The sequence below is a fragment of the Macaca fascicularis genome, chromosome 16, assembly GCF_037993035.2.
Source record: "Macaca fascicularis isolate 582-1 chromosome 16, T2T-MFA8v1.1".
NCBI classification, from domain to species: domain Eukaryota; kingdom Metazoa; phylum Chordata; class Mammalia; order Primates; family Cercopithecidae; genus Macaca; species Macaca fascicularis.
This window is the reverse complement of record NC_088390.1, coordinates 56,924,240-56,950,794: the sequence shown is the minus strand read 5'-3', so window position 1 is coordinate 56,950,794 and position 26,555 is coordinate 56,924,240. Positions and strand designations below refer to the sequence as shown.

General features: G+C 46.1%; 1 protein-coding gene across 8 annotated transcripts in view; it reads right to left on the bottom strand.

Moving 5' to 3' along the window:
* The window catches only part of FAM117A (family with sequence similarity 117 member A), an 82,044-nt gene that overhangs the window by 54,724 nt on the left and 765 nt on the right, over positions 1–26,555 (bottom strand). For 6 of the 8 annotated variants that reach the window (XM_045374974.2, XM_045374976.2, XM_045374975.2 and 3 more), the window contains exon 1: positions 731–970. The exons of 1 other annotated variant lie outside the window; for it this stretch is intronic. In XM_045374974.2, the coding sequence (XP_045230909.1) occupies positions 731–926 (196 nt within the window). In that variant the 5' untranslated portion in view covers positions 927–970. Of the gene's footprint in view, positions 1–730; positions 971–26,555 lie in introns of those variants that run through there. One more of the 8 variants, XM_045374978.3, reaches the window with a different exon arrangement.

The following is a 26,555-nucleotide window of genomic DNA, read 5'->3' as shown; positions in this document are numbered from 1 at the left end:
TCGCACACAAACGATGGTTGGAATGAGACAGCCATATTAAGCAGGTCAACAATCTGGGAACATACAACTTCTGGGACACAGGGAGAAGAATGTAGGGAGCGTGGCATTTGCACCACGGTAAAAGCCGTTAAACTAACTTATTCCAAAGGGCTGAGAAGAAATCAGCTCCAGGAGGTGGCATAAAGGGAAGCGCACGTGAAGTGGTGGAGAATGGAACTCCAGCGCAGTAGAGAGGGATGCTGGGGCCAAACTCAAGCTGGAGAAGTAACACATGGCTGCACGGGGCTCTGCTCCATGCCCCTCCCCCTCCCCGTGCAGGCGTCCAGCGCCCACCGACTCCTGCTCCCAGCGCCAGCCCTCCGCACGGGGCGCCCCCACCGCCCGCCACTCCTCCTCACGCCTCGCTCCCACCCCCTGCATCTTCCACTCACCCCACACGACACCTCTGCCCACTTTTCGGTTACGCCCCCAAAGCCAGCCTCCATCTGCCAGGTCCCTCCCCTCACCTCCGGGACCCGACTCCCCGCACACTCCGTCCCAGCGGTGCTCCCCACGTTTCAAGGCTCCTCGCTCTCGCTCCCTCCGCCCTCATAGACTCTGAACGCCCCCTTTCTCTTCCCTCGCCCCCATCCACTTTCCCCTCACACTTCTCCCCGTCCCCTTCCCCCGGTCACGCGCCCCCCCTCCCCCAACGGCTCCTCCCACGGCACCCGCTCCAGGCCCGGCTCACCTGCACGGCCACCCCCGTCCCGGCGCTGGTGCGGCTGCTGCAGCTGGAAGGGGATCGTGGCCCTGAGCGGCTGCAGTCCAGCCCGGGGGGAGCCGGCGGGGGCTGGGGGAGAGCAGCCCCGTCGGAGCCCCCCCGACCCTCCGCGCCCCGGCCCCCAGGCACCTCCGCCTCTGCCGCCCGCTGCGGCCCCTGCCATGGCCCGCCCGGCTGCCTGCCTCAGCCCCACAGCGAGCCCCACACAGCCCCCCAACCCCCGCTGCCGCTGCTTATCTGCTCTACGGGGCGGGGACCGGCCCCCTCATCCTAGAGCTGTCATTGGACTGCGAAAACCCAGACCTTCCACCCCAGCCAATCCACGGCTTAGCCTTCCCTTTCCGAGGACGATTGGTCGATGTGCCTAGCGATCCAAGCCAAGACCCCACCCTCACACCGCCCCCTTCGGCTTTCCAACATCCCAGGAGCTGCTGATTGGCCTGTACAGAAGAGGGCTGGTTCTCCAACGCCACCAATGAGAAGACGCGGAATAGGGGAGCGTCACACCCAGTCCCAGGTAGTATGCAAATACAATGTCACGTGACGTCAGGCTGAGCTGGAGAGTGGGGGGGGGCGGCGCTGGGTGTAGGTTGGAATCAAACACTAGTGAAATAATTTTTGGGGGCGGGAGTAGGGAGCAGTGTCGAACTTTAAACAGTTGAGTCCCTGAATCACCCAGAAAGCGATACCTTCAAAAAGTATTACATTTAATTTAACCTAAAAAACATTAGTTTTAAATCCTTATAGGATCTCAGTGCTACTTACAACCTCCAAACTAAGAGCCTACAAATTAATGCAAGGTTTGCATATTATTTGCATGTGATTTGCATTATATTTGTGCATTTAATGGCGACCTTGCCTCATGTGACACTCACATCTGTCTTTCTCCACATTTCCAAGTCCCTACTTGGTGTTGATCCAACCTTAAAAAAACAATTGCTAGCCTGTAAATTAAATTGAGACTCTGAAAAGAAGCAGGGAATTTCCCTTCAGAGTCGTCCACTCCAAGGCTAGCTCAGCAGAGTGAAAGGAACAAAGCGACTAAAACACTCGCCCAAGTTTGCACCGTGACTCCGTTAACAAATCCTGGTCTTCCCAGATCAATGCTCTCTGACCTACAAGTCAAAATGAGAGTGGAAGGTCCCCAAAGAGAATGCACGCAGTTGTGAAAAGCACATGCTGCAATATATATAAAGGGATTTGGGAAAGAAAATAACATTTAAGATACTATTAAAAAGCATTATGCTTCAAAAGAAAAAAAAAATTACTCTTGGTATTTGTTAATCATTTTGTTCTACATATGGAAAAAGCAAAAGTCAATCAACCCTGGATTGTCTGTGATTAGGGACCATCCAAATAATTGAATAATTCCCTCCAGATTTATATTTAGCTGTGAATTCTATTTTTGATCTTGCTACAGATTTTTCTTTCTATTTCTGTTTTTGCCCAGTTTAATGTTAAAAAGAAGATATTCCCTGAAGCCATACTAACTAATCAGAGAAAAAGAGGTAATCTGGGAGCCTGCTGTGAGGCAAGGCGAGGTCATTCTGGGATTAAATATTGAAAGTAGATAATACCCAAAGTGGAAATTCAAGAGTGGGTTGAATATTAAAAGTAGCCTACATACACTGAATGAATTAAGGCAATGGAACATCCTGAAGAAAGGTTTTCTTTGCAAAGAGTGTACTTTTGCAGTTTTGAAGGATTTACCTCAAGATCTGACATTTGAACTGTTTTATTGATTGAAGAATTGCTGTACTACTTTTCCATGAAGAGGACAACCTAATCAAAGACAGTAATAAACAAAAATTGATGAACTGATTAAAAACTCAGTCTTTATAAGCTTAATTAACTCAGTTGAAAAAAGATATCTTGCATTTATATTGTTCCTCAATTTCAAGTAGTTCAAAGTCTTCATATACTTTTTAAAAATCCTCATGACAATCTGGAAAAGGAAAAACGTGGATTCTTACCATGGTGCAAGTAGTGAAACAGAAGTCCAAAGAAGTGAGTCCTTTTGATTTCTAGCTCAAATCTCTAACACATCAATCATATTGAACCACCCTGCCTCACATCTTCATTAATAAAATCAGTAATGCTAGCAACGAATATTCATTGAATTCCTCTCTCCATGCTAGGTACATGTTAAGTACCATGCATACCTTATCTTATTTAATGCTCAAGATCACACTTGTGAAATAGGTATTATTTCCTCTTCACTGAAACTTCAGGGAGAAGTACAGTAACATGCCCAAGGTTACCCAGGTAGCCTGATTCCAGAGCTGAGTTCCTGATCTCTATGAGTGTAAAATTTTCTTAAGAACACAGGATTGGCCGGGCGCGGTGGCTCAAGCCTGTAATCCCAGCACTTTGGGAGGCCGAGATGGGTGGATCACGAGGTCAGGAGATCGAGATCATCCTGGTTAACACGGTGAAACCCCATCTCTACTAAAAAATACAAAAAAAAACTAGCCGGGCGAGGTGGCAGGCGCCTGTAGTCCCAGCTACTCGGGAGGCTGAGGCAGGAGAATGGCGCGAACCCGGGAGGCGGAACTTGGAGTGAGCTGAGATCTGGCCACTGCACTCCGGCCTGGGCGACAGAGCGAGACTCCGTCTCAAAAAAAAAAAAAAAAAGAACACAGGATTACTGTTTATATCTTACATAAAGAGTCTCCAAAGATGCAAATCTGATTAAGATGCTACAATTAACATCTGTCTAGTGTTTTATAGCTTTCACATACATTATCTCATTTAATTATCACAATAGGCATGTAAGGCAGAAAATGCAGATATTATTGTCCTCATTCTTCGGGAGGTTAAGTTCTACAGAGGCTAGGTGACTTGCCCAAGATCATCTTAGTAAATGGCAGACCTAGGACTTACATCCTTGGTCTTTTGACTCCAGATTCAATGCTTTCCCAACCAACACTCAACTTCTAGACCATTGGTCCTGCCTGAGAGGCAAAAGGTAGACTAGTTGGTCTTTTGAAAGCTTTTCTTGTCTGACAACTTATACTATGTTAGGACCCCTTAACATGTAAATTCTCAGTCTTAGGAGATGATGAGTGGTATTTATTAGCTGAGCCAGACAATGTGTGTTTAGAAGTAAAGCCCTAGGATGAGGATCTTGAAACACTTTGGGTAAGTGGCTTCCTCTCTCTGTGCCAGAATCACCCCTGCTCCATCAACCTCACAGACTTGTTCTAAAAATAAGGTGACACATTATTGTACAGATGCTTTCTTCCCTCAGAGAGAGGAGTAATATGCATGGTTCCATGGATACTGTGTTTAAACTTTATTCCAAAGCCAAGGTACCAGAAATTAAGAACCTGGACAGTAGAAAAAGAGCCAGTGGAGGTGGTAAAGCTGAAGAAATGGATCTTCTGAGTCCAGAAAGTCATGGTCTTTCTTGATAAGTTGCTGGCAAGACACTAAAGTTGATCTTAGCTGGAGGAGTGACAAGGGAGGCATGCATAGAAGAATTTGGTCCTCTCCTTACTAGGTATCATGCTCAACCAGCTGTCTCTTATTCTCTTCTCTATCACTAATAGCTTCTCCTGGCATGGGCATGATGGGAGGATAAGGACTACCTCTGAAGATGAACCCCTGTCTGCTTCCTCCAATGAAAGAAGCCTTGGCTTTGGGGAGGCTGTGTGCTGCTAAGGGGAGATGCCTTGCATTCATTACAAAGCATCTAACTTGCAACAAAACTTTGCTACTGCCCTTACTGTCATCCTTATCAACATCATTGCCATTAATTAATTAGCTCATCACAAGTTTATTGAAATGACCATTATGTACCAGACACTGAGCTAGGCACTAAGCTCTGAATGACAATAATGTTCAGAGACATTGTCCCTGTGCTGAAGTTCACAAGCCAGCAGGCCGTGAAGCCTGTATGCAGAAGTGGCCCTGGGCTAGATGCTAGTTCATTTGGGATACATGACCTGGTTCCTGCTTTCAGAGACTTTGGGTCAGAGGATCACACTTAAAAACATCAAAAGTAGAGGATTGGCCGGGCGTTGTGGCTCACGCCTGTAATCCCAGCGCTTTGGGAGGCTGAGGCGGGTGGGTCACCATGTAAGGAGTTCAAGACCAGCCTGGCCAAGATGGTGAAACCCCGTCTCTACTAAAAATACAAAAAATCAGCCGGGCATGGTGGCAGGCACCTTTAATCCCAGCTACTAGGGAGGCTGAGGCAGAGAATTGCTTGAACCCAGGAGGCGGAGGCTGCAGTGAGCCAAGATCGCACTACTGTGCTCCAGCCTGGGCAACAGAGCAAGACTCTGTCTAACAACAACAACAACAAAAAGTAGAGGATTAAAGATACTAAGTGCATCAGTAATTTTTTTTAATCTGTAGGAGACTTATTTGCTTTATGGGTTTCCAACAGCAAATGCTTAGGCCCATGACTGCAGCATGCTCTTGGGATGTCCACAGCTAAATGTCAGAAATAAATGAGGACTCAAGGAATTGGCATTATTTTTCCTACAGGTGTAAGTCAGAGATATAGCCATTCCCCAAGCAGTCCCTATGAGGTTTCAAGTCTTAAAAGTTGCAAGAGTCTAAGATACTACCAAAGGCAAAAGGCTGTGGGGACTTTTGGCAGATCAGAGGATCAGCAGGGAAGCCTTACCCTGCTGGCTACTGAATCGAGAGGAACTTTCCACTCCTGAAGGACCTCGCTGGGCCTACATCCAGGGCACCTTGAATTCCACCCTGTGCCTCCATTTATGCCACAATAACCAACAAGAATGGGAGTTTCAAATCACTATTTTTACCCTTCAAAATATGATACCCAGTAGCAATTATTCAGCAGACTAGAGAAGTCTTGGTATTCCTTGGTACCTGGAAGACAGTCTTTGAACTTCCTAGTAAATTCTAAGTGCTTACGTCTTTGCTCCCCCCTCCAAGTTCCAAAATAATAAAACAGAAAATAAGATGACGCAGATACACTGTGTCTCTTTCCGACCTACCTCCTTTACTCAGCCTCTGTCTGAAATGTCAGGACTGGCTCCTCCGGGAACAAGATCCTGAGGAAATGGGGTCAGAACTGAAGGAGCAAAGCAGCCTGAGAGGGATTGGGAAGGAGGGTTGAGGGAATGAATGAGGTTATGGGAACAGAGTAGGGAGGGGGGTCCTAGCCCTCAGCATCTCTTCCCACTCTGGTGCCTCCCTCTCCCTGCATCCCTTCCCTCTTACTCTCAGGGTAGCCAGATGGCCTGGATTTTGACCTTCAGTACTCTTCTCTGACTCATTTTGTCCCTTGCTGTGGCCCACCACATGCTGTCTTCTTTCTTAGTTCTCTCACTTGTTCCTTCTTCATTCAGACTGGCTGACATTCACCCCTTCAGTCTCCTTTTGCTCTCAGTAGGCATCTACTTTCCTTGCTAAATGGCAACCCTTTTAAAATGAAGATTCTCAGCTGGGTGTGGTGGCTCATGCCTGTAACCCCAGCACTTTGGGAGGCTGAGGCGGGCAGATCACTTGAGGCCAGGAGTTCAAGACCGGCCTAGCCAATATGGTGAAACCCCGTCTCTTCTAAAATACAAAAATTAGCTGACCATGGTGGCGTGCGCCTGTAGTCCCAGCTACTTGGGAGGCTGAGGTAGAAGAATCCCTTGAACCTGGAAGACGGAGGCTGCAGTGAGCCGAGACTGTGCCACTGCACTCCAGCCTGGGTGACAGAATGAGACTCTGTCTCAAAAATAAATTAAATAAATAAACAAATAAATAAATAAATAAAATGAAGATTCTCATCCTTGACAATAAATGATATGGTGTAAGTTTTCAAACAGGTAAAGGGTAAATGTAGGATTAGAGACATTAAAACTCTAGAATAGGCCAGGCACGGTGGCTCACGCCTGTAATCCTAGCACTTTGGGAGGCCAAGGCAGGTGGATTACAAGGTCAGGAGATTGAGACCATCCTAGCTAACACGGTGAAACCCCTCTCTACTAAAAATACAAAAAAAATTAGCCGGGCGTGGTGGTGGGCACCTGTAGTCCCAGCTACTCTACTCGGGAGGCTGAGGCAGCAGAATGGTATGAACCCAGGAGGCAGAGCTTGCAGTGAGCCACTGCATTCCAGCCAGGGCGACAGAGCAAGACTCCGTCTCAAAATAAATAAATAAATACACAAATAAATAATAATAAAATAAAATTCTAGAATATTGGACTTAATGGCACTCTAAGAAAAATACAAAGTAGATTTTAAACAAACAATTGGAAGAAACATTAGAAACTATATGTGATTCGGCCTCTCACATTACAGACCTAGAAACAGATGCCCAGACAAGGGAAGGACTTGTCAGAGGCCATTCAGCAAATCAGAGACAAGCAAAGGACCAGGACTTCTGCATCCCGTTCAGTGCTGCCTCAAAACATAAACAACTTCTAAAAGAATTTAGGGCCAGGCATGCTGACTCATGCCTGTAATCCCACTACTTTGGGAGGCCAAGGTGGGCAGATCATGAGGTCAGGAGTTCAAGACCAGCTTGACCAACATGGTGAAACCCTGTCTCTACTAAAAATACAAAAATTAGCTGGGCGTAGTGGTGCGTGCCTATAATCCCAGCTACTCGGGAGGCTGAGGCAGGAGAATTGCTTAAACCCAGGAGGCAGAGGTTGCCATGAGCAGAGATCGCGCCACTTCACTCCAGCCTGGTTGACAGAGTGAGACTCCGTATTAAAAAAAAAAAAAGAATTTAGATGGAGTACTTTTCAGCCACAAAAAGGAACAAGCTACTGATATTTGCTACAGCATGAATGAACCTTGAAAACATTATGCTAAACGAAGGAAGCCAGGCGCAAAGAACTACATATTATATGATTCCATGTACATGAAATGTCCAGAAAGGCAAATTTACAGAGACAGCAAGCAGATCTGTGATTGCCTAGGACTGGAGGTGGGAGCAGGGATTACCTGCCAATCAACACTTTTTCAAACTCTTTGGGGTGATGGGAATGTTCCTAAGCTAGAATGTTATGATAGTTGCACAATTCTATAAATATACTTACAAATAATAGAATCGGCCAGGCTTGGTGGCTCACGCCTGTAATCACACCACTTTGGGAGGCCAAGGTGGGAGGACCACTTGAACCCAGGAGTTCAAGACCAGCCTGGTCAACATGGTGAAACCCTGTCTCTACAAAAAATACAAAAATTAGCCGAGTGTGGTGGCGCATGCCTGTAGTCCCAGCTACTCGGAAGGCTGTGGCTGGCAGATCTGAGCCTGGGAGGTGGAGGTTGCAGTGAGCCATGATCATACCACTGCACTCTACCCTGGGTGACAGAGTGAGACCCTGTCCCAAAAAAGTAAAAATAAAAATAGGCTGGGCATGGTGGCTCACAACTGTAATCCCAGCATTTTGGGTGGCCAAGGTGGGTGAATCACTTGAGGTCAGGAGTTCGAGACCTGCTTGGCCAACATGGAGACACCCCCATCTCTACTAAAAATACAAAAATTAGCTGGGCGTGGTGGCAGGTGCCTATAATTCCAGTTACTCGGGGGCTGAGGCAGAAGAATCGTTTGAACCTGGGAGGTGGAGGTTGTAGTGAGCCGAGATTGTGCCACTGCACTCCAGCCTGGGCAACAGAGCAAGATCTCTGTCTCAGTGAATAAATAAATAATAGAATTATACATGAGTAATGGGTGAATTTTATGGTTTATAAATTATACCTCAACCAAGCTGTTTTGAAAAACAAAAAAGGATTTAGATAAATTTATCTCTGAGAGATTGATGATGTGTGGGAGACTCTGCTAATCTTTTCAGGGGAATATCCCAGGAAACAAATATACCTGCTCTTAAGATATCCCTAAAGAGTCACTGTGAGAGACAGAAGAGGTGGCTCTTTGGACTATGGAATATCCAGGCTGGTATTTCTCATTAAAAAAAAAAAAAAAAAAGCCCTCCTGCACTAAAATATATAAGCTTCCTAAGGAAAGCAGGTATGTCTTGGTCATCTCTCCATAATACCTAGCACTGTGACCAGCATGCAGATGGTGCTTCATGAAAAGTGAATTAAAGTACACTCTAGTTCTGCTGTGTCATGTGGGTACCTTGAGAAACCAGCTGGTTTCTAGAGCAGTGCCTTAGTGGGAACAGTTTGCATCCTCCACACCTGACTTTCCTAGGCACCCCCTCCCAGAGGAAAGTCTCTGGAGAGAGGATGCTGGTTGAGTACATTCCCAGGAGACTGTGTATAAATCAAAAGATCTGTTTCATGCCCCACTTTAAATTTCTTTCTTCTCCACTGTTTCCACTTACCTTCTTCAAGTCTGCCTCAAAACTACAATTGTCCCCAGGGGCAAATAAGCTACAGTATCTTTGACATTCTCCACCTGATCCTACATCCACTCCCTCTCCCTTCCCTTCACACCATGCACCAAATCAGGCATCAAGTATCATCAAAAGGGCCAGGTATGGTGGCTCACACCTGTAATCCCAGCAATTTGGGAAGCTGAAGTGGGAGGATTACTTGAGCTCAGGAGTTTGAGACCAGCCTGGACAACATAGTGAGACCTGGTCTCTACTAAAAATTTAAAAAATTAGCCAGGTATGGTGGGGTGTACTTGTAGTCCCAGCTATTTGGGAGGCTGCGGTGGGAGGATTGCTTAACCCAGGAGATTAAGGCTGCAGCAAGCTAATATTGTGTCAGTACATTCTAGCCTGGGCAAATGAGGGAAACTCTACCTAAAAAAAAAAAAAAAAAAAAAAAAAAAAAAGTATCATCAAAATCCAGTTCAAGCTGGGTGCGGTGGCTCAAGCCTTAATCCCAGGACTTTGGGAGGCCAAGGTGGGCGGATCACGAGGTCAGGAAATAAGACCATCCTGGCTAACACAGTGAAACCCCGTTTCTACTAAAAATACAAGAAAATTAGCCGGGCGTGGTGGCGGGCGCCTGTAGTCCCAGCTACTTGGGAGGCTGAGGCAGGAGAATGGTGTGAACCTGGGAGGCGGAACTTGCGGTGAGCCAAGATTGCGCCACTGCACTCCAGCCTGAGTGACAGAGCAAGACTGCGTCTCAAAAAATAAAAATAAAAATTAAAAAAATTAGCCGGGTGTGGTAGTGGGCCCCTATAGTCCCAGATACTTGGGAGGCTGAGGCAGGAGAATCACTTGAACCTGGGAGGGAGAGGCTGCAGTGAGCTGAGAACATGCCACTGCACTCCAGCCTGGGCAACACAGTGAGACTCTGTCAAACAAACAAACAAACAAACAAAAAACAAAAAAACCAATTCAAAGATATGAAAATATAACAAAAGAGATGAGTAATTTGAAAAGTGGTCTATGGTCTGATTTCATTTAGACCTGGGGCATAGGCCCCAGAGCTTATTTTCAGAGTCGAAAAATATCATTTATGGCCAGGTGCGGTGGCTCATACCTGTAATCCCAGCACTTTGGGAAGCCAAGGCGGGAGGATCACGAGGTCAGGAGTTCAAGACCAGCCTGACCAACATAGTGAAACCCTGTCTCTACTAAAAAAAAAAAAAAATACAAAATATTAGCCAGGTGTGTGTGGTGGCGGGCACCTGTAATCCCAGCTACTCGGGATGCTGAGGCAGAAAACTGCTTGAACCTGGGAGGTGGAGGTTGCAGTGAGCCGAGATTGCACCACTGCACTCCAGCCTGGGCGACAGAGTGAGACTCCGTCTCAAAACAAAACAAAAAATTAGCCAGGTGTGGTGGCACACGCCTGTAATCCTAGCTACTCAGGAGGCTGAGGCAGGAGAATCTCTTGAACCCGGAGGGTGGAAGTTGTAGTGAACCGAGATCACACCACGGCACTCAAGCCTAGGCAACAGAGCGAGACTCTGTCTAAAAAAAAAAAAAAAAAAGAAAAAAAAAAGAAAAAAAAAATCACTTATATTGTAGCTATAAATTGCTGTGTAGATGACTACAAAATATCACCACGGATTTTTATTCAATTTTATTTTCTGTGCCAGGGCAGAGATATCCCCCTGCCCTGCAACTCCATCTTCACCATCATTTACTTTAGCTTCAAATTAGACCTCACTTTCTCCAAGTGTTCCTCATCTGCCCTTATCAGCACTAATTCTTTCAGGACTTAGGTGTTCAGTTTGTAGCCCAGAATAATTTTGTAATAGCTTAAGGTAGCTTTTTTTTTTTTTTTTTTTTTTTTTTGAGACAGAGTTTCGTTCTTGTTACCCAGGCTACAGTGCAATGGCACAATCTCGGCTCACCATAACCTCCGCCCCTCCAGGTTCAAGCGATTCTCCTGCCTCAGCCTCCCAAGTAGCTGGGATTACAGGCATGCGCCACCATGCCCAACTAATTTTTGTATTTTTAGTAGACGGGGTTTCTCCGTGTTGGTCAGGTTGGTCTCGAACTCCCAACCTCAGGTGATCTGCCCGCCTCAGCCTCCCAAAGTGCTGGGATTACAGGCGTGAGCCACTGCGCCCGGCCTTAAGGTAGCTTTATAATTTCTCCAAGTCATTTTAAACATGGTTGTCTTTTCTCCCCAACTGAAAGCAAAGGAACTCATTAACTCTGGTATTTCTTTTTTTCTTTTCCTTTTTGTTTTTTGAGATAGTTTTACTCTCTCTCTGTTACCCAGGCTGAAGTGCAGTGGTGCAATCATAGCTCACTGCGGCCTCAACTTCCCAGGCTCAAGCAATCCTCCTCCCACCTCAGCCTCCAGAGTAGCTGGGACTACAGGCAGTTGCCACCACACCTAGCTAATTTTTGTATTTTTTGTAAAGACATGGTTTTCTCATGTTGTCTAGGCTGGTCTTTTTTTTTTTTTTTCCCCTCCTGAGACGGAGTCTCGCTCTGTCATCTAGGCTGGAGGGCAATGGTGCGATCTCAGCTCACTGCAACCTCCGCCTCCTGGGTTCAAGCGATTCTCCTGTCTCAGCCTCCCGAGTAGCTGGGACTATAGGCTCGCACCACCATGCCTGGCTAATTTTTGTATTTTTAGTAGAGACGGGGTTTCACCACATTGGCCAGGATGGTCTCAAGCTCCTGACCTCGTGATCTGCCTGCCTCAGCCTCCCAAAGTGCTGGGATTACAGGCGTGAGCCACCGTGCCCAGTCAACTCTGTTATTTCTTATCAGCAACTAGCACAAGCTAGTGCATCCAGCAATGTTGAGTCAGTGTTGGTTAGTTAAGTATTTGACTATTTCTCCAACTAATATTTCTGATCCCCTCCTGAAAGTTGAGGCTAACGGTCCTGCAGGCTGATAGTGGGGAAGGCTCCAGATTTTGTGAGGCCTGATGTTTTGTCTTAAAAAAAAAAAATCAGCCGGGCACCTTGGTAATTGGATTACAGGCTTCCCTTCACACCATGCACCAAATCAGGCATCAGGTATCATCAAAAGAGCCAGGTACGGTGGCTCACACCTGTAATCCCAGCAATTTGGGAAGCTGAAGTGGGAGGATTACTTGAGCTCAGGAGTTCGAGACCAGCCTGGACAACACAGTGAGACCTGGTCTCTACTAAAAATTTAAAAAATTAGCCAGGTATGGTGGGGTGTACTTGTAGTCCCAGCTATTTGGGAGGCTGCGGTGGGAGGATTGCTTAACCCAGGAGATCAAGGCTGCAGCAAGCTAATATTGTGTCAGTACATTCTAGCCTGGGCAACTGAGGGAAACTCTGCCTCAAAAAAAAAAAAAAGTAGCATCAAAATCCAGTTCAAGCTAGGTATGGTGGCTCACGCCTGTAATCCCAGCACTTTGGGAGACCAAGGCGGGTGGATCATGAGGTCAGGAGATTGAGACCATCCTGACTAACAAGGTGAAACCTCATCTCTACTAAAAATACAAAAAAATTAGCCGGGCGTGGTGGTGGGTGCCTGGTAGTCCCAACTACTCAGGAGGCTGAGGCAGGAGAATGGTGTGAACCCAGGAGGCGGAGCTTGCAGTGAGCCAAGATCGCACCACTGCACTCCAACCTGGGTGACAGAGCGAGACACTGTCTCAGAAAAAAAAAAAAAAAAATCACTTTGGGGGCTCCCCATTCAGTAAAAGAGTTTAAAAAATTAGACACATAGAATTAGGTATAGTGCCTTGGAAGGGGTCTGTGCAAGTGAGGGGCTCTGACTCCCTAAGTTTCACTAGCATCACTGTAAATCTACTTCTCACCCCACCCTCTGGCCTCCCTCTGTTGCCCAGGCTGGAGTGCAGTGGCGCGATCTCAGCTCCCTGCAACCTCTGCCTCCCAGTTTCAAGAAATTCTCCTACCTCAGCCTCCCAAGTAGATGGGATTATAGACATGTGCCACCATGCCCAGCTAATTTTTGTATTTTTAGTAGAGACGGGGTTTTGCCATGTTGGCCAGACTGATCTCAAACCCCTGGCTTCAAGTGATCTGCCTGCCTAGGCCTCCAAAAGTGCTGGGATTACAGGCATGAGCCACTGCGCCCAGCCACTGTAAATCTACTTCTGACTGAAAGAATGAAGCCCAGTTATATCCCACCCAACACTTCAACCCTGACTGAATTTGGTGTCTATTCTTGGTTTTTACTGTGGATTTCCTGTCCCCAATACATCTACTCCACAAGATGGCCCTGGCTCAACAAAATGGCCTTGGCAGTCAAGTCTCTCTATCTGATGAAAAAATCCCAAAGGGCTGACTGACATTCCTCCCACTTAGTAACTTAGTGGCTCTTAGAACAGTGCTCCTTTCAGCAGGTGATTTCTCCTGCTGTGCATGGTGGAAGATGAGGACCTTGTACCCAATTCTGGAAGCCCCTGATGGTTCAATGCCTTGAGGAGTTGCGTTGTGCAGCAGAAGGGCCTGGAATGTTCCAGTACCTTCCACTAGTGGCCTTTGTGACCCCTGCTTCCATTCAACTTTGGCAAAGGCCTGGTAGTCTACAAAGTAGCCTGCATTCTGCTGGGGTAGGAAGCAGCTTGGCCTTGCTTCTTCCTTGCCACTCTGATAATATCACACAAGTTGGCACCTTCCCTGGAAGTCCCACCCAAAAGCTCAGTCCAACTCTCTGGCCTCCTGGGTGTTTGCCCAGAATGCCAAGTTAGGGTTTAGATACCAATCTTGTCGATTTCTTTGCCCTGTACACCCAATTCTGAATTCTTCTCCTGATTAGAAACCATGGGATTCCTGAACCAGTGGTGGGTTTGCATTCCTTGAAATGCCAAAAAAGCACCACCCCCCTCTCCTCATATGCCTGTGAAGATAGTAACATCAAGGCTCCAGGAAGGAAGTAACACAGCCAACAGCCATGATGTAACCGGCCACATGCCCCTGCTTTACAGCGCAGAAGGCTTCCACTTGCTGGGTGCTGACTACAGGCTAAGCAGTTTACACACATGGTCTCATTTGATCCTCATGACTACCCTATACAGTTGGTATAATCATCCCCATTTCACAGGTGAGGAAGTCGAGGCACAGAGAGGTTAAAAAATGTACTGATGGTTATATAGCTAAAAGGGACAGGTCCAACTGCTTTCAAAGACTGTGCACAACCACTACTGAGGGGCTCAGTGGACTAGGTCAGAGAGACCCAGACCCAAATAAGTGAGAAATACAGGCCAGACCAGTCATTCCCCTGCCTCTCTGTCGCCTTCCCCATCCCTAAACACTCTAGAGCTCTGATTTTGTTTATAATGCTAAGAAATTACGGAGGTACGTCTAGAGGTTTCTAGCTGCTCCTGGTATGGGAGTTGAACTATTCTTTGAAAGGATTATTATTTAATATTATGTCTCTGCCTCCAGAAGACTAGCCTAGGACCAAATCTACTCCCTTTCTCCAAGCTTCCTACCTTGGGGGAGGAGAGCAAGATGGGGAAAGCTAAGGGGTTTCCATGAAGGAGAAACCAGAAGATTAAAGGAGGAGGAGGCTGGCACTGCCCTTTCAGAAAGCCTGCCAGAGCTAGGGAACCGGGACTCCTAAGACACTTCAATAGTGTGCCAGGGAAAGTAGGAAAGCTCTTTGTGGGGTCAAAAGTGAAGCTGCAAGAGGAGGCCCTAGGGGAGACTTGGCGGAAGGGGGTAGAAGAGGAGGTAAGAATCTATGCAGGACCAGAAGTGTGTTTGGATTCTGAAACTACCAAAAATCAAAAGAGAAAAGGACTCACTCCTTGACTCTGTCTCCCCACCTCTTGGGTGGGGCAGCCAAATAAGGGGAATTCTTGCGGGACTGTGCTCTCCATTGCCAGAAAACACTGGCTGCATCGCCTGCCCAGCCTGCCAGAATGCTGCTGGAAAGAGTGGCTGGCCGCTGTGTTTGGTTGATAAATGATGGGCACCCCTGCCTGCTGCCCATTCTCTCTTTTCTCCCTGCTTAGCTTGCAGCCTTCTGCCTGGCAGGGAGCCTCAGGGTAGGGGTGGGGGAACAGGGTCCTCCAGACAGTATTTAATACTCAGTGATTTATAGGCTGCTGGAAGGGGAGGGGTGGGAAGCAAAGAGGGAAGCCCCAAGCCTAGTTTTCACAAGGCACCAGTGCACCACTGACAAGAGTCAAGGTATGTCTTTTCCTGATGCCTATTCCTTCAGACCTAGCTTTGGGACAGGATGCAGCCTTTACCCCTTGGGGCCTGGGACTCTGGTAGTATCTTGTATGAGACCTGTGGAACTGGCTGGAATGAGGCTAATGGACACACATCCAAATCCTTAACCTTTTCTTTAAGCTCCACACTGCTGGGAGAGGGAAGAAATAAGTGAGGCCAAGCAGCTCAATAGCTGTTTTTGGAGGATTTTTTTTTTTTAATGTTCAAGAATTCTTTTGAACCCTCCATGGCTCCAAGAAAAACTATTTGAAATGTCCCTTCTTATGGGGCCAGGGGGTTAAGTGCCAGGGATGGAAGGCTAAATGCCAGGGATGCTGGTTGCAGGGATTCTTGGGACCGGGGCTAATGGCCTCCCTGCTGTGGGCTCAGGAATACCAGGCCCAGGCACTGGTTGCCCTGAGAGATGCAGCCATTTTTACTTCTGACTGAAGGGCACCACCTTCTGGGATTTTCCCTTCTCTGGTGGGAAACAGAGTAGAATATGCCAAGGGACCAAGGGTCTGTGCCTAAGAGTGGAGGGCACTGAAGGCGATAGCATGGAGGCACTGGGGTAGGGTGAGACCAATGACTTATACAGCTTAGAATTTGGTCCTTCCTGGTGGGAAGAAGATGCGCTTTGTGGGAGCACACGGTAATTGCCCTTCGTAAGGATGATCTCAAAAGGTCAACGGATGGGCCTTGAATAGCCCTAATGTCCCTGAAACAGTCCATTGTGTAGCTATTGTCTATACATGTAAAGGAACCCTTCTTGACCCTATTCATACTTTTCTTTTTTTGCCTCTGGGGTTTCCCAAGTGAATAATTGCATACTACCTTATTTATCCTTCGACTCAAGTCTACCTCCTTTAAACTAACAACAAAAATAGTTCAGAACACATTTCTTGAGTCCCTATTAAGTGCCAGGCATCATGTTAGGTGCTGGAGATACGCAGATAAATAACACACGGTCCCTCCTCTGGGGAATCCACAGTCCGGTTTTTAAAAAATGACCCTTAGCGTTGACTTTTGGGATCTGGAAAACAAATCTGCATGTATCACCTTTATATTTTCATATACATGGATCATGATATCAGCCTTTATCTTTTCACAATCTTTTAACATTTTGCCTGGTATAGTAGTCTCCACTTAGATCAATTTAGATGACTTTCCCCGACTCTGATATATCTTCCTTCGCAGGTAGAGTGACCAGAATTAGGCACTATATTTCACATGCAACTACTATATAAATGTATGTATGAGAGTAACACTATGTTTTCTAACTTTCTTCATTTACCCACTTGCCATTCATGCATACATCCGATAGTTATTGAATGCCTACTAAGTGCCATGAACTCTGCCAGGTCCTGAGAACGCAATGGTAAGTAAAATGGACACTGCCCTCATGGAACTTACAGTCTAGGGTGTGTGTTGGGGGAGACAGAAAGTAAAGAATCCAAATATCACACACATAAATGTATAATTACAAACTGAGACAAGTGCTATGAAGAAAAGCACAGTGTGCTATAAGAGCATAGCAGTGGGGGGCTTGATTTAGCCTGGAGGGTTCAGGAAAAGGTTTCCTGAGAAAATGATATTTGAGCTGAGATCTGAAGGATTAGTGAAAATAGGCCAAGAAGAACATGGAGGAAGAACATTCCAGGCAGAATAAAGAGTATGTGCAAAGAAGGAAGAAACCTGCATACTCCTAAGGAATTGCAGGAAGGCCAGTGAAGCTGCGGCACTGAGAAGGAAGCAGGTTTGTGTGAGATGGGCCTGGAGAGTTAGCCAGAAGACAGACCACGCAGGACACTGCAGGCCAGGGAAGGATTTCTGTCTTTATTCCTCCATGGACAGGCACGTGGAATTAAGGTCTTTACAGAAGAGCTGCCAACGGTTCTTTCTCCCAGATTACTAATGCCACTTATAGTTGTCTGGAAGGAGAACAGTCATGATGGTCTAAGCTGCTAGGAACTTTCCCAGCATCCTGACATGGTGTGGCTATGCCTGGCTGTCACTGGGGAGACCCCAGAACCCATGGATCAGCCCTAGTCTACAGCCCTTACGCAAGGGATAGCCCCCACCCGTGTGGACAGAGGGGCAGGGCAGAGGGTGGGTGGAGTGCTTTGCCTGAGATATCAGCTCCGCATGACATCTGGAACAGCTCCAAGACTATGGCTCTTGTTCCTAGATAACTCTATCATGCGTATCCCCCATTTAAATGGCCTGCCACCCTTCCTACAGCAGCTGTGCTCCCCACCCAATCTGGAGAAGGTCCCTGGATAAGAACTCTGACTCTGCCCAGAGCCTTGGGCCTTGACCTGCTGAGTTTAGGCCTCAGGACTGTTGGGAACCATGGATATATACATATCCTTGATAGTTTTCCAGGGGTATTAATGGAAGAATAATACCAATCTTCCATTAAGATGGGAGAAGAGGGTCACAATGGTCGGACTCGGTCTTTCTAAAGCTTGTCCTTTCCTTCCAGTCATATCTTTGGAAAATGTGGTTTGGTGTAGTGACATCTGCTGGCAAGGCTAGGCACATAATACAATGACTGGATGTCCACTCATCCTCATGTAATTTCCAGACTAGCAAGAAAATCGTCCTTAACTGCTGAGATTGGATTGGGCTCAGTAACCTCAGCTGGTAAGAGCAAGACTAAGATGTCCAAAGTTGTGGGTCTGAACTATGTATGTGCTGGTTTGCCTTAAATAGAGAAAATGTGTTTCCTAGTTGTGGCTTATACCCCTCCCATTGGCCAGTTGATTCATATTTGGGTACAGTTAATCACAAGGGAGATTGGGCAAACATGTATAAATGACTCAGAGGAACCCGTTCCTAGCCACCATGCCTGGGAAAGCATCTCCCAACAAATAAAAAGACCCACATTTTACAAATGGCAAAATGCAGTGTCATTTTTGTATCCTCCTGAGGTTGACTAGTTTGGGAAACTTTTTAGTTTCTCCCAGGTCACCAGGAAAGCAGTGTCTACAGAATCATCTTCATGGTTCTTATAGTGGGCAAGACTGATTATGGCTTTTATAATGGCCCCTCCACACATGCTGGGGTAAGGGCAGTGGTGTGATCTCAGCTGACTGAAACTGCTGCTTCCTGGGCACAAGCAATTGTACCACCTCAGCCTCCCAAGTAGCTAGGACTACAGGTCCACCGGCTAATTTTTTTGTATTTTTAGTACAGATGGGGTTTTCCCATGTTGGGCAGGCTGGTCTTGAGCTCTTGGCCTCAAGCGATCTGCCTGTCTCAGCCTCCGAAAGTGCTGGGACTACAGGCGTGAGCTACCACGCCCAGCCTCTCCTCACCACTTTTATCCATGCCATGTACACATTCTGTTTACAATCTCTTCTTTTTTCTTTTTCTTTTTTTTTGAGATGGAATCTCACTGTGTTGCCCAGGCTGGAGTGCAGTGGCACGATCTAGGCTTGCTGCAAACTCCACCTCCCGGGTTCACACCATTCTCCTGCCTCAGCCTCCTGAGTAGCTGGGACTACAGGCGCCTGCCACCGTGCCCGGCTAATTTTTAAAATTTTTTAGTAGAGACGGGGTTTCACCGTGGTCTCAATCTCCTGACCTTGTGATCCGCCCGCCTTGGCCTCCCAAAGTGATGGGATTACAGGTGTGAGCTACCACGCCTGGCCTCTGTTTACAATCTCACCCTGTTTCAGTAGTATGTGGACTTGACAGCATTCACCACTAGATGTAATTCGGATGACAGAGGGAAAGAGTGAGGAGAAAATCCTAAAGAAATGAATCTGAAGCAAATGTTCTGCTTTTTTTTTTTTTTTTTTTTGAGATGGAGTTTCGCTCTGTCACCAGGCTGGAGTGCAATGGCACAATCTCGGCTCACTGCAACCTCTGCCTCCCAGTTTCAAGTGATTCTCCTGCCTCAGACTCCCAAGTAGCTATTACAGGTGCCCACCACCATGCCCAGCTAATTTTTGTACTTTTAGTAGAGACGGGGTTTCACCATGTTGGCCATGCTGGTCTCGAACTCCTGACCTCAGTTAACCTACCCAACCTTGGCCTCCCAAAGTGCTGGGATTACAGGTGTAAGCCACCATGCCCGGCCATGTTCTACCTTCTTAGTAACAGTAACACTGACCCATAACTGAATGTAGCTCAAAGCATCGCTTTCTCTCACTCAAACTTAAGAAAATCATCAAGATAAATTGGTAATGAATAGGGTTTCCCAGAAGAGGAAACAGACCTAGTAAATAAACACATGAAAGACTGAAGTATATCCTCAGTAGAAATAAAATCAAAAGCATATTTGGGGTGCCATTTTCATTTTTATTAAAATTACAAGATTTTAAAAAAGTGGTAATGTTTAGTTCTGGAAACAATGACTTAAATTGGCACCCTTACACTGATGATGACACTGTAAATTGTGCGAGTCTTTAAGGAGAGGAAAGCAGCAATATATAAGTGGCAGAAATAAAAACAGGAGAGAGCTATGGATGCATGCAGACACTTACTGCAGCATTATCTGACATAAAAGAGCTTTAATAACTCCACAACAGGGGAATGAGAGCACATTACATCATAGCACCACAGTGCAATGTCACCCAGTGAGTATAGTTACAATTACGAGGACTCTAGGGAAACACAGAAAATGCTGAGAAGATGTATAAAATATAAAATTTCGGCCAGGCACAGTGGCTCATGATTGTAATCCTAGCATTTTGCTTGAGTTCAGGAGTTTGAGACCAGCCTAGGTAACATAATGAGACCCCATCTCTACAAAAAATAAAAAAATTAGTGGGGTATGGTGGCATGTGCCTGTAGTCACAGCTACTTGGAAGGCTGAGTGAGAGGATCGCTTGAAACCAAGAGGTCAAGGTTGCAGTGAGAGGTGATTGCACTACTGCACTCCAGCCTGGGTAAAAGAGCAAGATCCTGTCTCAAAAAAAATAAAAATAAAATTTCATGTAAATAATGAGTGTATCTATATTAAAATAAGCACATAAAATGTATGCATGAGGAGAAAAAAATGGAAGGTAATATACAAAAAATAAAAATAGTTGGGCTGGGTGTGGTGGCTCACGCCTGTAATCCCAGCACTTTGGGAGGCTGAGGTGGGTGGATCACGAGGTCAGGAGATCGAGACCATCCTGGCTAACACAGTGAAACCCCGTCTCTACTAAAAATACAAAAAAAAATTAGCCGGGTGTGGTGGTGGGTGCCTGTAGTCCCAGCTACTTGGGAGGCTGAGGCAGGAGAATGGCAGGAACCCGGGAGGCAGAGCTTGCAGTGAGCTGACACCACGCCACTGCACTCCAGCCTGGGTGACAGAGACTCGTCTCCAAAAAAAAAAAAAAAAAAAAAAAAATTGCTTTGTGCCAGGCATGGTAGCTTATGCCTGTAATCCCAGCACTTTGGGAGGCTAAAGCTGGTGGATCACTTGAAACCATGAATTTGAGACCAGCCTGGGCAACATGGCAAAATGCTGTCTCTACTAAAAATAGAAAAATTAGCCAGGCATGGTGGCACGCACCTGTAGTCCCAGCTACTCAGGAGGCTGAGGCAGGAGAATCGCTTGAACCCGGGAGGTGGAGGTTGCAGTGAGCTGAGATCACGTCACTGCATTCCAGTCTGGGCAACAGAGCTAGACTCTGTCTCAATTAAAAAAAAAAAAAAAAAAAGCTTCTGTGGCAGCAGTGAGATTAAGGATATCTTTTATTTTCCTCAAATTTTCATTTAGTGTTATTACACTGGGTTAATCATTTTGAAATGGTGTAGGGGGGTTGAGGGCAGGTGAAAGTGTTCCTCTAGCCCCTTCCTGTACATACTTGTCCTAAATTGACAGAGAGGAAAGACCATGTCTGCTTATTCAGCTTCTGGCCAATGCCTAGCACCCATCAGGTGCTCAATAAACATTTGTTGAATGTATAAATGAAAATGCCTGCAGTCTAAATGTCTCAGCCCATGGTGACCGGGTACTTTCCACCCTGGGGAATAGAGCAATTTGGTTTTGCTGGAATCAAAAAATGAAGGCTCATCCATAATGGCAATTCCCTGGTCTTCTTGGTAAGTGAATTTGGGCATGGAGAACCCAGGAGAGACAGTCTGTTAAAGAAAACCCAATTACCATTGTGGAACGTATGTTGCCCTGAGGCCTCTGCTGCCATAACAACATCTTGTAACTATAACTACAGCCCTGGAGGGCTTTGGCCCCATCGAATATGGAAAAGGATGTCTTCATCATAAGACAGCTTTGTGCTCAGATTGACTTCCCTAGGGAGCTTGGATCAGGGAAGGGAGGTAGATAAGTGGAGGAAGGGGGGAGATGAAGGGCAGAGGTGGGAGAAGAACTGCTATTGAATTAAGATCAGAGTGATTTTTTTTTTTTAGCGATTTTCAAAATGTGGTTATTTGACTGTTTAGCTTTGGTGGTTATTTATATCCCCAGCTGCAGAGGCGGGGAGCTGTGCCTGAGCCTGCTGGGATCTGTCCAATAACTTCTCCCAGGGTGAGGCTGCGGCTGGGGGCTAAGGGTGCTACAAGATCCAAATCAGGTAGCCAGAATGTAAGAGAAGCTCCAGGCCATCTCCAGCAAGAGTAAGGAAGAAGGGCCTATTAGTGACTGTGCTGACCCTTTTAAAGGCAGCTGCAAATGAAAATATTTTAATAGGAATTATAGTCACATCAGCAACCCCTGAGATTCTCCCAAAGGGACAGAGACTAAGCCTCAGAAGTTATGAGATTGGCCTGGCTACACTAGCATTGTCTTTAAAAGGCCAAGGCATGCTTCCCCCACCTTACAAGACTGCACACAGAGGAAATGGCTATCCCTAACCCCTACCAGCCACCTCACTGGTCAGAAAGAGGCTTAGAGGAGAGAGCATGGCTGGTTCTGTGCAAGCCTTTCCTAGCTGTGTCAACAACTGGTAGTGGGGTGAGAAACATTCAAGTTGGTGCCACCCCAACTACTGAGCCCTTTTGGGTGCCAGGCAGCAAGGGAGAAGCTGGAGATGCTGTGGCCATCCAGGCAAGGCTCCCAACCTCTGGGAGAAGCAAACAATGAACAACTACATTTTGTATTTGAAACATGGTACCTATAATTTTACTGTCAAGGCAACATTTTAAAGGACATCCAGGGATCTTTCAGGGAGCTTATAAAACTGAGGAGACAAGACACTGATACAAGTAAGGAAATACACAAGCACACACACACACACAAGATTGCCCCCACTCCCAGTGCCTATTGCAGTCCCTTCTCGTCTCTGGCTAAGGCTATTTCAGCAGCCTTCTAACTGGTCTCCTGCCTTGGGTCTCCCTCCTACTCTGATCAGTGCCCTTCACAGCTGCCAGAAAGAGACTTCTAAAATGCATGTCTCACTGGGGGCCTCCTCTGCTTAAGGACTTTCAGAAATTGCCTACCACTTCCAGTTCAGTCTCCATAGGAGGGTGTTGAACACTCTGCATGAGCTGGTTCCCAAAACCATGCCTCTTATGCACCTCCTAGGCACCCACAGATAATGCTCCTCCACACCTCTGTACTATTGTACATTCTGTTTTCTTTGCATGTAAAACACATATATTGTCCTTGTTTACTGGCAAACATTCATCCTGTGAAATTCCACTCGTTTCATGTCTTTTATGAAACCTTTCCTAAACTTTCCAAATGAAACACTCTACCTCCTCCTCTGTAGCACTTCTGAACCTTGCTTATCTTCCTATTTTCCCATGTAATACTCTACATTTTCTTTTTTTTTTTTTTTTTTTTTTTGAGACGGAGTCTTGCTCTGTCACCCAGGCTGGAGTGCAGTGGCCGGATCTCAGCTCACTGCAAGCTCCGCCTCCCGGGTTCACGCCATTCTCCTGCCTCAGCCTCCCGAGTAGCTGGGACTACAGGCGCCCGCCACCTCGCCCGGCTAGTTTTTTTGTATTTTTTTAGTAGAGACGGGGTTTCACCGTGTTAGCCAGGATGGTCTCGATCTCCTGACCTCGTGATCCGCCCGTCTCGGCCTCCCAAAGTGCTGGGATTACAGGCTTGAGCCACCGCGCCCGGCCTACATTTTCATAACTGTGTGCTTACTGGCCTGTCTTCCCTACAGGATTCTAAGCTCCTTTAGGGGAAAGATGGTGTTTTGTCCATGGGGTGTAACTCAGTGCCTGGTACCTGGGTGATTAATGCCTGGGTAATCACTCTGTGTGTCTTCAGTTAAAGTGGTTGAACAGAGGTTGAACAGAGTTAAAGAGGTTGAACAGATAAAAGCAAACAATCACTGAGACCATGTAAAGATATAGTCACTAACATTAGAATGTTATAGCCATGACTAGAGTGACTGGAAATAAAAATAACAATAGCCAGCTATTGAGCAATTACTCTATGTCAGGAACTGTGCAAAGTGCTTTACAACACTCATCTCCTTTATTCCTTACAACCTTGTGAGGTGGCTATTAATGTCCCCACATCACAGGTGAGAAAACTGAGACACAAACAAATTTAAAACTTGTCCAAGGCCGGGCATGGCTCCTGCCTGTAACCCCAGTGCTTTGGGAGGCTGAGGTGGGAGGATTTGGCTTGAGGCCAGGAGTTCGAGACTAGTCTGGACAATGTAGCAAGATCTTATCTCTACAAATAATTTAAAAATTAGCCAGGCATGGTGGTGTATACCTGTAGTCCTAGCTACTTGGGAGGCTGACGTGGGAGGATCGCTTGGCCCAGGAGATCAAGGTTGCAGTGAGTTATGATTGTGCCACTGTACTCCAGACTGGGTGACAAGAGTGAGACCCTATCTCTTAAAAAACAAAAAACAAAAACAAAAACTTGTCCAAGAGTAATGCAGGTAGGAAGCAGCAGAGCTGAGATTAAAATTCAGATCTGACATCAAAGCCTTGTACTGGACACTAGTAGAGCTGATACAATAAACATGATTTATTTATGTTTCTATTATCTATTTGGGAAGGGAAATGAACAGAATTATCTAGCAAACTGTACAAGGAAAATAACAAATCCAGCAGTTAAGTGCAAAATAACGTATCATTATGCCCTACTACCTTACAAAGAATGAATCAGAAAAGATTTTCTGAAAAAATACAATTTTACCATCCTGGCTAACACAGTGAAACCCTGTCTCTACTAAAAATACAAAAAATTAGAAGGGCGTGGTGGCAGGCGCCTGCAGTCCCAGCTACTGGGTAGACTGAGGCAGGAGAATGACATGAACCCGGGAGGCGGAGCTTGCAGTGAGCTGAGATTGTGCCACTGCACTCCAGCCTGGGTGACAGAGCAAGACTCCGTCTCAAAAAATAAATAAATAAAAATAAATAAATAAAAATTTAAAGAGCGTTAGGAGATGTATCCAGGCAGGAAGTAAAGTCTAAGAAAATAGAAAGGCAAGGAGAACTGTCCAGAGTGTCAATGGTGAAGTCTGGTGGTTGAGGATGGCCAAGGGGCAACCTGTCAGAGGCTTTGAAATCAACATCAGTTCCTGCTTGGAAAGCTAATTGTGTTGTGATGAGCATGACCCTCAAAGTAAATGTTATATTTGGTTTAAAAAAAAGAAAGGAAGAAGGAATAAGCTTTTAACATCCTCCCCTTCCCCATTCTAAATATACCTAGCTGGTCTACTTTCAAGTACTATACACATTTTTTTCCTTATGATCATGTTTCTATCCTACTGGTGTTAGTTTTTTCATCTTTCTGCCAGAGTGTACATTTTCCAAGGACAAGAATCATATCTAAATGAAACTGTAAACTCTTTAGCATCAGCTGCAGTCTTAGGGAATCTAGTGTAAGAAATTAACTAACGACTAACTCCTGTAATGCTGGTATTTGTGTGATGGATGCGAGTCAGGATAAGATCTTATTCTAAAACACTAATTTCCAGAGAGGGTAACTTCACCATCTCTGAGTGGTATACATTCAGGGACTGTAAAACAGTAATGATATTCTTACTGAGCAGCAAGAATTTACTGTGGGAAGAACAAGGTTTGAGCACCACTAGAAAGGATGGTAAGGGGCGGGTGGGGTGGCTCATGCCTGTAATCCCAGCACTGTGGGAGGCTGAGGCAGGTGGATCACCTGAAGTCGGGAGTTCAAGATCAACCTAACCAACATAGAGAAACACTGTCTCTACTGAAAATACAAAAATTCGCCAGGCGTGGTGGTGGGCGCCTGTAATCTCAGCTACTCGGGAAGCTGAGGCAGGAGAATCGCCTGAACCCGGGCGGCGGAGGTTGCTGTGAGCCAAGATTGTGCCATTGCACTCCAGCCTGGCAACAAGAGCAAAACTCTGTCTCAAAAAAAAAAAAAAAAAAAAAAGAAAGGCTGGTATGGCTGGGAGTGGTGGCTCACACCTAAAACCCCAGCACTCTGGAAGGCCGAGACAGGCGGATCACCTGAGATTAGTAGTTCAAGACCAGCCTGGGCAACATGGTGAAACTCTGTCTCTACAAAAAATAAGCCGAGTGTGATGGCACACGCCTGTAGTCCCAGCTACTTGGGAGGCTGAGGCAAGAGAATCCCTTGAGCCCAGGAGGCGGAGCTTGCAGTGAGCTGACATTCAACCACTCCAGCCTGGGCTACACAGCAAGACTCTATCTAGGAAGAAAAAAAAAAAAAAAGAAGAAGAGAGAGAGAAAAAAAGAAGGATGGTATGAAATAATTGAGATATGCTCTTAATATAAGAGATTCTTACCACCAGTTGGGGAGCCAGAACATTCAAATGTAACCTCAGGAACATATCAGTAAGTGCAAAATAACAGAGTAATGGTATGAAATTAAATGCTTAAGTGGTGAGGGGCTACAAAGGAAGAAGTAATGTGAGCCATTTTCAAGTAAGTTCTTACGTGCAGTTCAACCTAAGTAGGTTATCAAAGGTATTTATACTAAGCACTAAAAGCTAAGTATTAAATACTAAAAGCTGCCTGTGTCAACACTGGCCCAGGACATCCCCAAGGAGAGTGCTGGCTAAGGGTCTGGAACTTTAACTCTTTTGAGTTCTTTACTTAGCACATCAATCAGATGTTTACCTTCTGCTACTTTGTTCTTTAGCCCCTGGGGAAAATCTCCATCTTAACGGGGGGAAATCTCCATCTAAAGGGGCCTCAGATTGAAATTGGGGTTAGGGATCCTAACTTAATGACTGAGCGTGCCTGGGTTCCACCCAGCCGCAATTGGGCAAGACTTGGTCCTCTCAAGGCCTTTCCTCCAGAGAGGTTAAATCTTCAACGCCTGCTCTCCACTTTCCAGCCTTTTCTTAAGGGTCTTCTTTCAGCCTAGTATCAGTGACCAACCTCTCCTTCCTAGGCCCTCTCATTATTATTCAAATTTCCATTCTTTTGGGGGCT